General features: G+C 40.6%; 3 protein-coding genes and 1 pseudogene across 3 annotated transcripts; 2 read left to right on the forward strand and 2 right to left on the reverse strand.

Moving 5' to 3' along the window:
• Positions 1-1,697: 1,697 nt before the first annotated feature.
• LOC103950843 (3-oxo-Delta(4,5)-steroid 5-beta-reductase) lies at positions 1,698-3,315 on the forward strand. The gene is made up of 2 exons (XM_009362090.3): positions 1,698-1,919; positions 2,003-3,315. Exons 1-2 carry the CDS (start codon positions 1,881-1,883, stop codon positions 3,134-3,136), a joined length of 1,173 nt encoding a protein of 390 aa, XP_009360365.2. The 5' UTR covers positions 1,698-1,880; the 3' UTR covers positions 3,137-3,315.
• A 1,633-nt stretch (positions 3,316-4,948) lies between these two features.
• Positions 4,949-6,407, forward strand: LOC103950833 (3-oxo-Delta(4,5)-steroid 5-beta-reductase-like). Its single transcript, XM_048580390.1, has 2 exons — positions 4,949-5,032; positions 5,112-6,407. The coding sequence occupies exons 1-2, from the start codon at positions 4,994-4,996 to the stop codon at positions 6,246-6,248; spliced, it is 1,176 nt and encodes a 391-aa protein (XP_048436347.1). The 5' UTR covers positions 4,949-4,993; the 3' UTR covers positions 6,249-6,407.
• Positions 6,408-7,479: 1,072 nt separating this feature from the next.
• LOC103950824 (3-oxo-Delta(4,5)-steroid 5-beta-reductase-like) lies at positions 7,480-9,496 on the reverse strand. Its single transcript, XM_048580402.1, has 2 exons — positions 8,937-9,496; positions 7,480-8,798 (listed from the first exon to the last, which is right to left on the reverse strand). Exons 1-2 carry the CDS (start codon positions 8,973-8,975, stop codon positions 7,656-7,658), a joined length of 1,182 nt encoding a protein of 393 aa, XP_048436359.1. The 5' UTR covers positions 8,976-9,496; the 3' UTR covers positions 7,480-7,655.
• LOC125480132 lies at positions 8,662-12,169 on the reverse strand (annotated as a pseudogene).
• Between the last annotated feature and the right edge of the window lie 1,002 nt (positions 12,170-13,171).

The following is a 13,171-nucleotide window of genomic DNA, read 5'->3' on the forward strand; positions in this document are numbered from 1 at the left end:
GATTGATGGTGAACAAACTCATGATCATTTCTATTGATTTTAAATTTTAAGGACCAAAATGATAAATTATACTAATATCATTTTGGTTAAAAAAACCTTTTGTTTAATAAAGGGAATCGCTAGTGGGTTTCTTTCCACTCTCTTTTCTCATCATTTATTTTAAGGAAATTTTATTTAAACTCATCTAACCTATTTTACACCCAACTTACTATTTGCATCCATTTAATTTTTAACTAAATTATTAATATCTCTTTAAATCCAAATTTAATACCTAATATACCCCCATAAACCCAGTTCAATATGTGAATTTATTTTTACACCTATTTGATTTTTAGAAGCTAAATTTGATGGCAGGAAGCTCCTCCTGTAATTTGGCAAGGAAGTGGTCTAAAATTCGTACCAACAATCTGAACTTGACTTCCTTGGTCTGGCCCCCGTACTTATTCCATTCCACAACTCTCCCACCAGGACTTTGCATGGGCCGCCATGCTCCTTGACAGGCCACCCAAACAAATTAGGATCAGCAGATGCTTTTGTGGCAAGCGACTCCATGCACTTTTTTGGAATGTTGAGTTCTTCAACATAAGGGAGAATGTCATCACAAGTTTGAAATTGCTGATCGTATCGAAGTTAGATCATGGTTTTCTAATTGCAACTCATGGTTTGCCAATTCATAAATTGAAACCAAATGAACAAAAAATTCATAAATTGAGTCATATCTTGGTTGGAGGATTCAAAACTTCAAAATCACCATCCATCAATAAAAAAAAAACTTATTTTTCTCTATGAGAGTTATTAGGGTTTTAGCTATAATGAACGTAGGATAAACAAATAGTGATCGTAGGGTTATTATAGTGTTTGGGTTTATTGATAAATTTGAGTTTTATTATTAATTTCATTTTGTAGTTAATAGTAATTATGTAATATGATAAAATAGACAATTAACATTTAAAATTTAAATTGGGATTTAAATGAAATTTCCTTTTATTTTACATTTCCGAACGCTTCTGATTTTCAAGTTACCAAACACAAAGGGAAGCAATCTACCATTCAAAAGCCTTATTTCTCAAAGACAAACGTAGATCTATCAATGTAGCCCAAATGGACCCAAATTCTAATCCAAATCTAACGTGATTAGTAGGAGTATTTTAGGTTCTCAATCAACTAATTTGATCACGATTTGAATCACATAACCCATTAGCTTAATGAACCTTGTTGATACGGAAATCATAGTGGGTCGGTCAAAGAAGGTCAAAATAATAATTGGATTAAAACCTAAGGTCTAAACAAGAGAAGAACCAAACGTAGGCCCAATGGCCCAAAATCCTAGGCAGGGATCGATCACCCCTGGCCCAATTGTCGCGGGAGGTTGGTTGATACGCCCCTGTGCGACCAACTTTACCACGTCGCCTACCAACAACTTGCGGGTAAAGAAGAATGTACATCATTTTTAACGTATTGATCGATTCGACAAATGTGATTCCTATTTTATTAGTGGGACAGACGATGGGGCGGCCATGACATGCCCGCACAATCATTGATCCCGCTAGGAGAAATGTTTTATCATGAAACATTACGTACTTACTTACATCTAAATAATGATAAATTGTATTTTTTAAATTATTAAAATTTTAAAATATGTATCTTATTATTTATTATTTATATAGTAACACATTATAATTTATACGATTCCATTGAAAAATATCCTCTATAAAAGAACATTTGAACCCGCAATTTCCAGTAGGTGGTGTACTAGAGACTGACAGTTATACTCTCAGCTGGCATTCATTCCTCAGCTTTCCACCCCAAAACCATAATCCCCAGTTCTATCATCCATCCAATCTCATCGTCTTCTCTCTCACCACTCCAAATCCAAATCCATGAGCTGGTGGTGGGCCGGAGCTGTTGGCGCCGCCAAGGCAATTACAATCTCAACTACTCCGTTGATCCTTTCAATTTTTCTATTTTTGCTTAATTAACGTTTTAATTTTGATTTTTGCAGAAAAAAGCCGATGAAGACGAACAGCCGCGAGCTCCCGAGAGCGTGGGACTCGTGATCGGCGTCACCGGTATAGTCGGCAATAGCCTCGCCGAAATCCTTCCTCTCTCCGACACACCCGGTGGCCCATGGAAGGTCTATGGCGTTGCGCGCCGTCCCCGCCCGAACTGGAGCGCCGACCACCCTATCGAGTACATCCAGTGCGACGTGTCTGATCCCGACGATGCTAAAACCAAGCTCTCTCCGTTAACGGACGTCACCCACCTTTTCTACGTCACGTGGTCCAGCCGATCCACCGAGGCGGAGAACTGCGAGGTTAACGGCAATATGCTGCGCAACGTTTTGGAATCCGTCATCCCGAACGCTCCCAATCTCCGCCACATCTGCCTCCAGACCGGTGGCAAACACTATCTCGGACCGTTCGAGTCGTTTGGCAAGATCCAGCCGCACGATCCGCCGTTTACGGAGGACCTGCCTCGACTGGATACCCCGAATTTCTATTACACACAGGAGGACCTTTTGTTTGCTGCGGTGGAGAAGAAAGAGGATCTGACTTGGTCGGTGCACCGGCCCGATATGATTTTCGGGTTTTCCCCTTACAGCTTGATGAATATTGTCGGCACGCTCTGCGTCTACGCCGCGATATGCAAGCACGAGGGGCTGCCGCTGAGGTTTCCGGGAAGCAAAGCTGCGTGGAATTCGTACTCGGTGGCTTCGGATGCTGATCTGATAGCGGAGCACCACATATGGGCGGCGGTGGACCCGTATGCGAAAAACGAAGCGTTTAACATCAACAACGGGGATGTGTTCAAGTGGAAGCATTTCTGGACGGTGCTGGCGGAGCAGTTTGGGATAGAGGAGTACGGGATTGATGAGGGAGGAGGGAGGCTGAGCTTGGCGGAGCGGATGAAGGGGAAGGAGGGGGTATGGGAGGAGATAGTGAGGGAGAATGAGCTGAAGGAGACGAAGCTGGAGGAGGTGGGAGTGTGGTGGTTTGTGGATGTAGTGCTGGGTGGGGAGGGTGTGCTTTCTAGCATGAACAAGAGCAAGGAGCATGGGTTTGTGGGGTTTAGAAACTCGAGGAATTCGTTTGTTACCTGGATTGATAAGATGAAATCTTTCAAGATTGTGCCTTGATCGATTCATGATTGCATCGGTGGATTGGTGATGTTGGTTGTTGGGTGCTGCTGGGTGCGGGCAAGTGTTTGTTTTGGGTTTATTGTTCATGTTCTATATGTAAGTTAGCACACTCTAGTGTTGTGATTCTAGTGTTTTAAGTATGAGAGTTTATGAATGAAATGTGCATAATATATTTACGACGGTTGTAACCCCTCTGGCGAAATTGTGTTATGATTTTATTTATGACGGTGGTATGGTGAAATTATGTTACGATATTGGAGAATGAAGACATAATTTCCATTGGGTCTGATTGGGCTTCAAATGGATGTTTCGACTCGGAGGAATATGATTTTCTGGCAGATTGAGATGTTGTGGTTAAGCAACCCCTCTGGTCTGATACCAAAGCCCCATAGTCATTTGCTCAACAAGAGAGTCCGATGTGTAAGCTAACAAAACGGAGAAGCAGACCACTACTGACTATAATTCTGGACGGTGTTATGTTTAACTTTTTTTGTTGGAGATGGCCTAAGCACCCAACTTTAGGCCCTTGATTATACACAACTTTTTTGTAATCGTAACCTCAAATTTTTTCATGATTAGAACAAAACAGTGAAGCACTCTCGCCAGCAACCACCGGAGTAGCGACTAAATTGAAAGTGGATCTGCAAAGAGCGGAACCGATGCGGATCCGGAGTAGCCGCAAGACGTATTCCTTTAGTTTCTTGACACAAACACGTTATTGATGTTTTCTTGGGCCAATCGTGAGTATTTAAAAACACAAGAACATTTGTTACATTATTATCCATTCGTATAATTTGTAAGGAGACTCAAGTATTGTAATTGCTGGAATTTTCAAGGTGGCAAGAGGTGTGGGTAACATTCTTTGTGAGTCCAGTCTTATGGCGGAGGCGGAGGCAATACAGGCAGGATTGGTGGCATGCGTGGATAAAGGGTTTGATGTTGTCCAAGTGGAATCAAATTCAAAGGAACTTGTGGACGTAATCAGCGAAATCACTTAACTAAACGTTGTGATTGAAGGTCCTCTATTTGATATTAAGTGTATAAAAATGCAATTGAGGTCAATAGATTTTATTTTTGCTCCTCGAGTCTGTAATCGTGCAACACATTTAATGGCGTCTTTTGTCTTACGTATGGGAGGATTTTAAACATGGAATTTGTTTGAGCCAAAGTGGTTGTTCAACACTTTGACTTCTGATGAAAACGTTTTTATTCGAGTTTAATAAAATCTTTCTTTCAACCAAAAAAAGAAGAAGTATTGTCATTGCTTTAACAGGGATTCAAAATTATAGTTACTCTTCCCTAAATAGTTAGTTAATGGGGAAAGATGGTCTGAACTTGCATCTCTACTAACATCGTTTATAGAACATTAAACTAGAACTAATTGATACGCACGTTGAATATTACATGTAGAATCAAGAAATTTAATCAAGGATAGACTAAGATCAACATTTACGAAGATCCAGAGATTGTGTTATGAGTTATATATTACAATTTATATGTTTATTTATATATACGGGATATATATTCTTATTTTTCTTCTCTTAATCTCTGTCCAAATAACAGCTCATATGAATCTTGGAATTAATTATATACACAAATCCTTTCTTTTGGGCACATGCATGAGATGCTTGCACTTTATTTTTTTGGATATCCTTATTTTTATGCTTGGAGCACGTGAGATGTCACGCAAGATGCAATAAAATATTAAAGATGATTAATTAATATCAATTATGGCTAATCATAAGTCAACTGTTTTATTTAACTCTGTCAAGAAACGGATTCAGAAATATAAATACACATGTTAGGCTCGATCTATTTACAATCTTCCTTCTTTTTCTCCTCTGATCAATCGAAATGAGCTGGTGGTGGGCAGGGGCTGTTGGAGCTGCCAAGGTGACAACCAACTACTAATTGCTGTACCTTCTTATCTAATTATAATCATCATTCAAGTAAACATGAATTTAATTTGCAGAAGAAATACCAAGAAGATAACGAACCACCAAAAAGCCCCAAGAGCGTAGGGCTGGTAATCGGCATAACCGGCATAGTGGGCAACAGCCTTGCAGAAATCCTCCCGCTATCCGACACGCCCGGTGGTCCATGGAAGGTTTATGGAGTTGCCCGGCGTCCGCGGCCGCACTGGAACGCAGACCACCTAGTGTACTACATCCAATGCGACATCTCGGACGCGGACGACACTGAAAAAAAGCTCTCCAAATTAAGTGATGTTACCCACATCTTCTACGTTACTTGGACTAGCCGGTCCACGGAGGCCGAAAATTGCGAGGCCAACGCCGCCATGTTGCTCAACGTTTTGCGCATTGTTATTCCAAACGCGCCGAATCTCCGTCATGTGTGCTTGCAGACCGGAACCAAACACTACATCGGATCATTTGAGACGTTTGGGAAAATTGATCCCCACGACACGCCATGTTCGGAAGATCTGCCGCGATTGAATGCGCCTAATTTCTATTATGCCCTCGAGGACGTGTTGCTTGAAGAGTTGGGGAAGAAGGAAGATATCACTTGGTCCGTCCATAGGCCCGGGGTTACTTTCGGGTTTTCGCCTTATAGTTTAGTGAACATTGTTGCCATGCTGAGTGTGTACGCGGCAACAGGCAAGTACGAAGGGGTGCGTTTGAAGTTTCCCGGAAGCAAAGGGGCTTGGAACTGCTACTCCGACGCTTCAGATGGGGATCTGATAGCGGAGCAGCAGATATGGGCGGCCGTGGACCCGTACGCCAAAAATGAAGCGTTTAATGTCAACAATGGGGATGTTTTCAAGTGGAAGCAGTTATGGAAGGTGTTGGCTGAGCAGTTTGAGATTGAGGAGTATGGGTTTGATGAGGAGGGCGAGAAGCTGAGCTTGGCGGGGCTGATGAAGGAGAAAGAGGGGGTGTGGGAGGAGATAGTGAGGGAGAATGAGCTGGAGCCGATGAAGTTGGCGGAGATGGGACAGTGGTGGATGGTGGATCTTGTGTTGGGTGGGGAAGGTGTGATGTCTAGTATGAACAAGAGTAAGGAACATGGGTTTGTGGGGTTTAGAAACTCTAGGAATTCCTTTGTCAGTTGGATTCATAAACTGAAAGCTTTTAAGATTGTGCCTTGATGGTTGTCTTTGATTGTTAATGCTTTTAATTAGTTTGATGATGGTGTTGATTTTTAGGGTTTGGGAAAATGTTTTGTTGTGGGTTTCATATGTTCTTGTGAACTACTTGAGTTCTATAATAATGTTTTGTTCTGAAATTTTTATCAATATTGAATGAACTTAGAGCATCTTTAAAGAAGTGTTAAATTTTATACGTGGCAATTTAACATTTTATACAATCTTTTGCTTCATTCGATATGTTGAATAATAATGTAATTCTGTAATTTTTTAAAGGTAATGCTAGGAAGACATGTAAGAACCTGAAGGCTCTGTTGGAGACAGTTTGCTGCCATTTATTATTTTATATCTACGTAACAGTTTTAACATCTCTTTTAAAGATACTCTTAGAATACTACCGCGTGTTGGTGTTTTTGGGTTGACGTGTTTGAGGTCCTCTTTTGCTGATTACAAGTCTAGCTCTGTCTAAATTTGGCCTCATTAAAGTCCTGTGTTGACTTCTCAATATACGTCAAACTAATAGTATACATATCTTAATTGAAAAGATAATACTTGGGAGATCAAATTTTTAAACCGATTTTGCCATCCAAATAATGTGCCACCAATAACAAATAAATAACACTTAATTGATAATCTAATCATCAACATCTATATCATTTTGTTTACAAAATTTGGTTTAAAAATTTGATCTTCCAAGCATTCTGTAATGAAAAAATATCAACCCAAAAGTAAAACTTCATTCCTAAAGCTATGAAATGAAGGAAGAAAACGATGGTAGTCTATGATCAGCTAGTGCGCTCATCCCGAAGCATGGGAAGGACACGTGACAATCACCTCGAAAACCTTCGCTTGCTTGGAGGCTCATGCAGCACAACTAGCGAGCAGAGCCAGTCACAACTATCGATCAACTACTTGATGCTCCGGTAGTATTGTATGATGTCTGTATTACAGACAAAGACCCGCTTCTTGTGAAATTTGGTATCATGTGGAAGATCTATGATATGGTTGGTGATATTTTCTTATCTATTCGAAGATAATTCAAAGAATAAAATTGAATGAACAAACAAGTGCATCTAACTTTTAGATGTTGAAAAAACCTCGTACAAATTAAAGAAAACGTATGCTTATTATCTATTTACAGTGTTATTTGTATTGTCTCTTTAATAAAAATAAGGTCCATTATGTATGTCTCGTCTCTATTAGAGAAACGATACAAATGATGGTACAAATAAAATGTAAGAATAACATTTTTTATTGTAACTACATATGCATGTTATAGGTACTCTCCCTATGCTTCATTTTCTTATTTGTACACACACACACACACACACATATATATATATATATATATATATATATATATGTATATGAACTCTATCTCTCTCTCTCTCTTCTTCATCATGATACATTTCATGGAACAATCTTGTAAGCCTTCATCTTCTTAATCCACGAAATGAAGGACTTTTTGGAATTTCTGAATCCCAAAAAGCCATGCTCTTTGCTCTTATTCATACTGTCCAACACAGCCTCCCCACTAAACACAATGTCAGCAAACCACCACACCGCCACCTCCTCCAACTTGGTCGGCTGCAGCTCATTCTCCCTCACAATCTCCTCCCACACACCGACTTTCCCCTCCATCATCTCTACCAACCTCAGCCTACCACTCTCCTCCTCATCAAACCCATACTCCTCAATCCCAAACTGCTCAGCCAACACCTCCCAAAAATGTTTCCACTTAAACACATCTCCATTGTTCACGTTAAACGCTTCGTTTTTCGCATACGAATCCACTGCCGCCCATATATGTTGCTCCGCTATCAAATTTGCATCCGAAGCCACCGCATAACACTCCCAAGCCGCTTTGCTTCCGGGAAACTTCAAAGGTCTTCCTTCCTTCTTACATATAGCAGCATAAACACAAAGCGCACCGATTATGTTCATCAAGCTATAAGGAGAAAACCCAAAAATATTATTAGGCCGATGTACCGACCAAGTTAAACCCTTTTTTTTCTTGACCTCTTCGAACAATATGTCTTCAAGAGTGTAGTAAAAATTGGGCACGTCAAGCCTGGGCAAGTCCTCCGTAAACGGCGGGTCGTGGGCTTTGATTTTCCCTATAGACTCAAACGGCCCGACATAGTGTTTGGCCCCGGTCTGCAAGGACACGTGGCAGAGGTTCGGTGCCACTGGGATAATAGCACGCAGGACGTTGCGGAACATGGCCCCGTTGGCCTGGCAGTTCTCGACCTCGGTGGCTCTACTGGCCCATGCCACGTAAAATATGTGTGTGACATCGGTTAGTTGTGACAACTTGATTTTGGTGTCTTCTGCATCGGACACGTCACACTGAATGTAGTCAACGGGATGATCAACGTTCCAGTTCGGGCGGGGACGGCGCGCGACCCCGTACACTTTCCACGGACCGCCGGGGGTGTGAGGGAGTGGGAGGATTTCGGCTAGGCTGTTGCCCACTATGCCCGTAACGCCGACCACTAGCGCCACGCTTTGATGACCTCTTGATGATGGGGCGTCAACTCGTTCCAATTTTTTCTGAAAAATGCATGTCAAGTTAATGTATATTTGAACACAAACGCTTTTGAACAAAAGTAATGCTTCTTATATACAGAAATTAGTCCCAAACAAATCTAAGTTCACTATTAAGAAGGTAGCTGTGGTTGATATTGTTACGGTGGCAGCGCTAGCAGCTCCGGCCCACCACCAGCTCATTTTGATTTGGCTACAAATTACAAACAGAAGAGATGCAGGAGCGAGCAACCGATGTTGATCAAAAGATTGAATATTCGACTTTTGTTGGTGCTATTTCTCTCTTTTTATAGAAGACAAGGGGCTCCATCTTTCCTCATATATGACGCAAGCTCTTAGCTAGCTAGCTATGAGACTATGACCAATATGCATATGCATGAAATTTCTAATTGAGTAAGAATAGTGTATAAACGAGCCTAACCTTGGATATGCATGAAATTTCTAATTGAGACTATGACCAATAATGGATATGATTGAAAAGACTGGTGGGTAATGAATGCCCACAGTGCATTGGTAGAAGTTTTCCAGTGTTCGTAGAAGTTTTCAATACCCATACAAATTGAAAACTGACTTTGGGGGATGCAGGATATCATATTGTCAAAAAGGATGTTGTAAATTTCAAATGTAGTAATACGAGTTGCTCTATAAATAGAGCACTCGACTACAATCAAAAGATACAAAAAACAAAAATCAATAACATCCGTATCCATTCCTCTCTCTTTATTTGTCATTCACTTGAGTTATAATTACAGTATGATGTTTTACCTCTGCCTCGCTCCATTCACTAAAAGATTGTCTCTCTAACTTTGACCTATTTATAACATTAACATGATTTTCAACCTAATCAAAGCGAAGTGAGAATTCCGGCAAAATTAAAAGAAAAGCATGTAAAGAAAAAAGAAATCAAATTTTTTTAGTACTTCATCTCAAAAGCCAGAAATTCATCTACTGCCACAGTGGCAGGGCAGCACCCATTTCCGTTGATATAATTAAACAGGATACATGAGCAAAGAAATCATCATTATATCTTGCAGATCAACCGTCATAAAATACATCAATGGATCATCTAACAAATAAAAAAAACAAAGCACAGTGAAGGCGCAAGATTACGATTACGTTGATCGCCAACTTACATCCATACACAGAAAAAGCAGCTGAACTTTGGTTTATAAAATTGCAGGCTGCCTTCTCTCTTCCTGCCTTTTAACAATTCACCAGTAACATTATCTCACTAAAAACTTATATTAGCAAATCCAATGACGAATAATGTGAAACTGAAGCTGTAAAAGATGAAATTACCATCTGGTTTTTCCTCATGGGAATTTGTGTGAGTTTCGGCTTCATGTGCACTTTGAATTAATCATTTCCCCTTTTACCCAAGACTCTTTAAAGGAGCTGCTCCTCCTCCATTTCCACTTCGGCCTCTTCACTAATCTCATGATCAAATCCTAGTAAATGTAACAACCCATGTATCTGCAGGAGGGTTCAGTGATCGAAGTCATCAAACTACACTAAAAAGCATCGCTCTGAATTAATCGGTTCTCCAACGAAAAAAATCCTTGAACCATGAGAACACGTATATCATCAATAAGCGTGTGACCTCTTTCCTCCGCTTACCTTGTTGCTGTCTCAACAGAAATCACAATGTCACCCAACATAAGTTACATATAATACAAATGTTCAGTGATTAAAATTATGCTAAAAGAAATGGAACCAAAAAACTAAAAAAGAATGAGATAGAATAATGGGAAGCTTAAGAGTTGGGACATGCTGCGACAGCGAAAGACATCAGTGGCATGGTCCTTGTTTCTCCGTTCTTTGTTCAGTATTCAGATGAACTCCTCGTTGCAGAGAAGAGCTTTCGAATCCACCAACGTAAAACTCCATGTACTTCACAAACCAAGCGCATGTGTGGCAATGCCTGAGCAAAAACAAAGAGCAGCCGGCTCAACAAAATCATCTCTACTTGAATAATTTCCCATCCTGCTTCCACTAAGTGCTTCCCCTAACTCACAAAATAAGCAATCTCTTCCGGTAGCACACTTAGTCATCCATCTTAGCATTCATCTCATTACTATCACAGAAATGTCTTAAATTTCACTTATATATGCAGCATTCATTTCTCGAATACATACATAGATAGTGGTATGCCCTCCAGAGCCTGACTTTGAAGAAAAGCTTCGTGGAAATTCATCGGTTCACCGCCAACAACAGAGTCATAATACAAAACCTAATTATATTACCAAAAAATCGTAAGTTTCAACAACAAACTACACTCCAACCAAACCAATAAAACCGAATGAAATGAAATAAAATTGCAAAAACAAAACAAAATCGAACCAGAGATATTCTTTTTCGAATCTTATTCATGTCATCAGCAGCAACAGGCTGTTTCGGCACATTTTCCTTCTCTTCCACAGAACCCTGAGAAAGCTTCAGCCTCTCCACCTCTTTAAGCAGCAGCACTCACCTTCTCAATATCTCTGAGTCTTTCGGGTCTCCCGCAGGAAACAGCTGCTTCCTCCCATCTCTGTATACTCTTCTTCACACTCCTAAAGCTCCGACCTCCCTGTAAACAAAAGCGAATGAGAAAAGCCATGCTCTTTGCTCTTATTCATACTGTCCAACACAACCTCCCCACCAAACAGAGTCAACAAATCACCACGCTGCCACCTCCCCCACCTTTGTCGGCTACAGCTCATTCTCCCCCACAATCTCCTCCCATACACCGACTTTCCCCCCATCATCTCCACCAACCTTAGCCCAGCACTCTCCTCCTCATCAAACCCATACTCCTCAATTCCAAACTGCTCAGCCAACACCTTCCAAAAATGCTTCCACTTAAACACATCTCCATTGTTCACATTAAACGCTTCGTTTTTCGCATACGGATCCACGGCCGCCCATATATGCTTCTCCGCTATCAAATTCCCATCCGCAGCCACCGAATAACATTCCCAAGCTGCTTTGCTTCCGGGAAACTTCAAAGATCTTCCTTCCTTCTTACATATAGCAGCATAAACGCAAAGCGCATCAATTATGTTCATCAAGCTAGCTATCAGGAGAAAACCCAAAAATATTATTAGGCCGATGTACCGACCCAGTTAAACCCTTTTTTTTCTCAACCTCTTCAAACAATACGTCTGCAAGAGTAGTAAAAACCGGGCACGTCAAGCCTAGGCAAGTCCTCCGTAAACGGCGGGCCGTGGACTTTGACTTTCCCCCATAGACTCAAACGGTCCCAGGTAGATAGTCTTTGGTCCCGGTCTGTAAGGACACATGGCAGAGGTTCGGAGCCACTGGATCATGGCACGCAAGACGTTGCGGAACATGGCCCCGTTGACCTCGCAGTTCTCTATAAATAAATATATAAACATGCTTAAAAGAATGAATTTTTTTTTTTTCTTATTGAAAACTTTCTTATGCATTCAAAAGAACTTGGAAAAACCAATGTCTCAAAATCCAAAAAGATTCCTTCTTTTTTCCCTCAAACTATGGAAAATGATCAGCATGCAGCGGTATTTGCAAAGAAACAACGGACTGTCTAGAGCTTTACCGATGTTAATTCTCAAGTGTTCAATTATTTGTATTTAATTACTACTTCTTTCTTTCACATTCTGAAATCTAAGTATGAACTTTTGAAAAAAATCAAAACCTTGCTCTGTGTCAACTAATGAAGGGTCTGAATTGTAAAAAAAAAATCGATTTCAAATCCTCCTTCAGCGACCTAATGACGTATAAATCATCAATCCCAAAAGAACCCACGTTTCAAAAACCAAGAAGGGCTCATTAATGTATATGAATGTATATAGTAACAGAGTAAATTACTTCGATGTGAATCTACAATCCCTGATACCAAAGCTCCAAATTCAAATGGTTAAGCCTGAAATTGCTACCCGTCCATCAAAGAAACTTCATGCTCTTCAGAAAGACACATCTAAAGTGGCCAAGAAAGTGAATTTAGGTTGCTAAACACCATAATTACGTTGGGGAAACTCTAATTCCTTCACTGCAACAAACCCCAAAACCCCCAATTACGTTGATTAGTTATACATTAAGAAAGTGGGGGAATGAATAATGTTATTTATTCTTCTATTTGTCATTTTGGGTCGGTGGTACTTCTTCAGACAATTGGGCTACTCATCTCCCAACGTAATCTGATACTCATTTTTTTTTTAAAGAGGAATAATTGATGTTAAGTCACGGTTATCCACCTCTTTTGGAGCCCGGAAAGACTCACACATGCATTTCAGCCTCCTTTGGCCACGAGTCATTATCGTAAGATGTTTGTGACAAGGTGGGGTTGGGTGTGAGGGTGCGTGGGGTGTTTATTGGCCGTTGGATCTAAACCAACAGACAAGATGAAAAATTAGCTTCCA

This window comes from the organism of the source record quoted next, unplaced genomic scaffold (genome assembly GCF_019419815.1).
Source record: "Pyrus x bretschneideri cultivar Hongxiangsu unplaced genomic scaffold, Pyrus_bretschneideri_v1 Contig1, whole genome shotgun sequence".
Lineage (NCBI taxonomy): Eukaryota > Viridiplantae > Streptophyta > Magnoliopsida > Rosales > Rosaceae > Pyrus > Pyrus x bretschneideri.

What these genes read in the sequence shown, in the direction of transcription:
- LOC103950833 (XM_048580390.1), top strand. Translation starts at nt 4,994, where the DNA reads ATGAGCTGGTGGTGGGCAGGGGCTGTTGGAGCTGCCAAG. An exon ending in GGGCTGTTGGAGCTGCCAAG is followed by an intron (nt 5,033 to 5,111) that starts GTGACAACCAAC and finishes TTTAATTTGCAG; the next exon opens with AAGAAATACCAAGAAGATAA.
- LOC103950843 (XM_009362090.3), top strand. Translation starts at nt 1,881, where the DNA reads ATGAGCTGGTGGTGGGCCGGAGCTGTTGGCGCCGCCAAG. An exon ending in GAGCTGTTGGCGCCGCCAAG is followed by an intron (nt 1,920 to 2,002) that starts GCAATTACAATC and finishes TGATTTTTGCAG; the next exon opens with AAAAAAGCCGATGAAGACGA.
- LOC103950824 (XM_048580402.1), bottom strand. Translation starts at nt 8,975, where the DNA reads ATGAGCTGGTGGTGGGCCGGAGCTGCTAGCGCTGCCACC. An exon ending in GAGCTGCTAGCGCTGCCACC is followed by an intron (nt 8,799 to 8,936) that starts GTAACAATATCA and finishes TGCATTTTTCAG; the next exon opens with AAAAAATTGGAACGAGTTGA.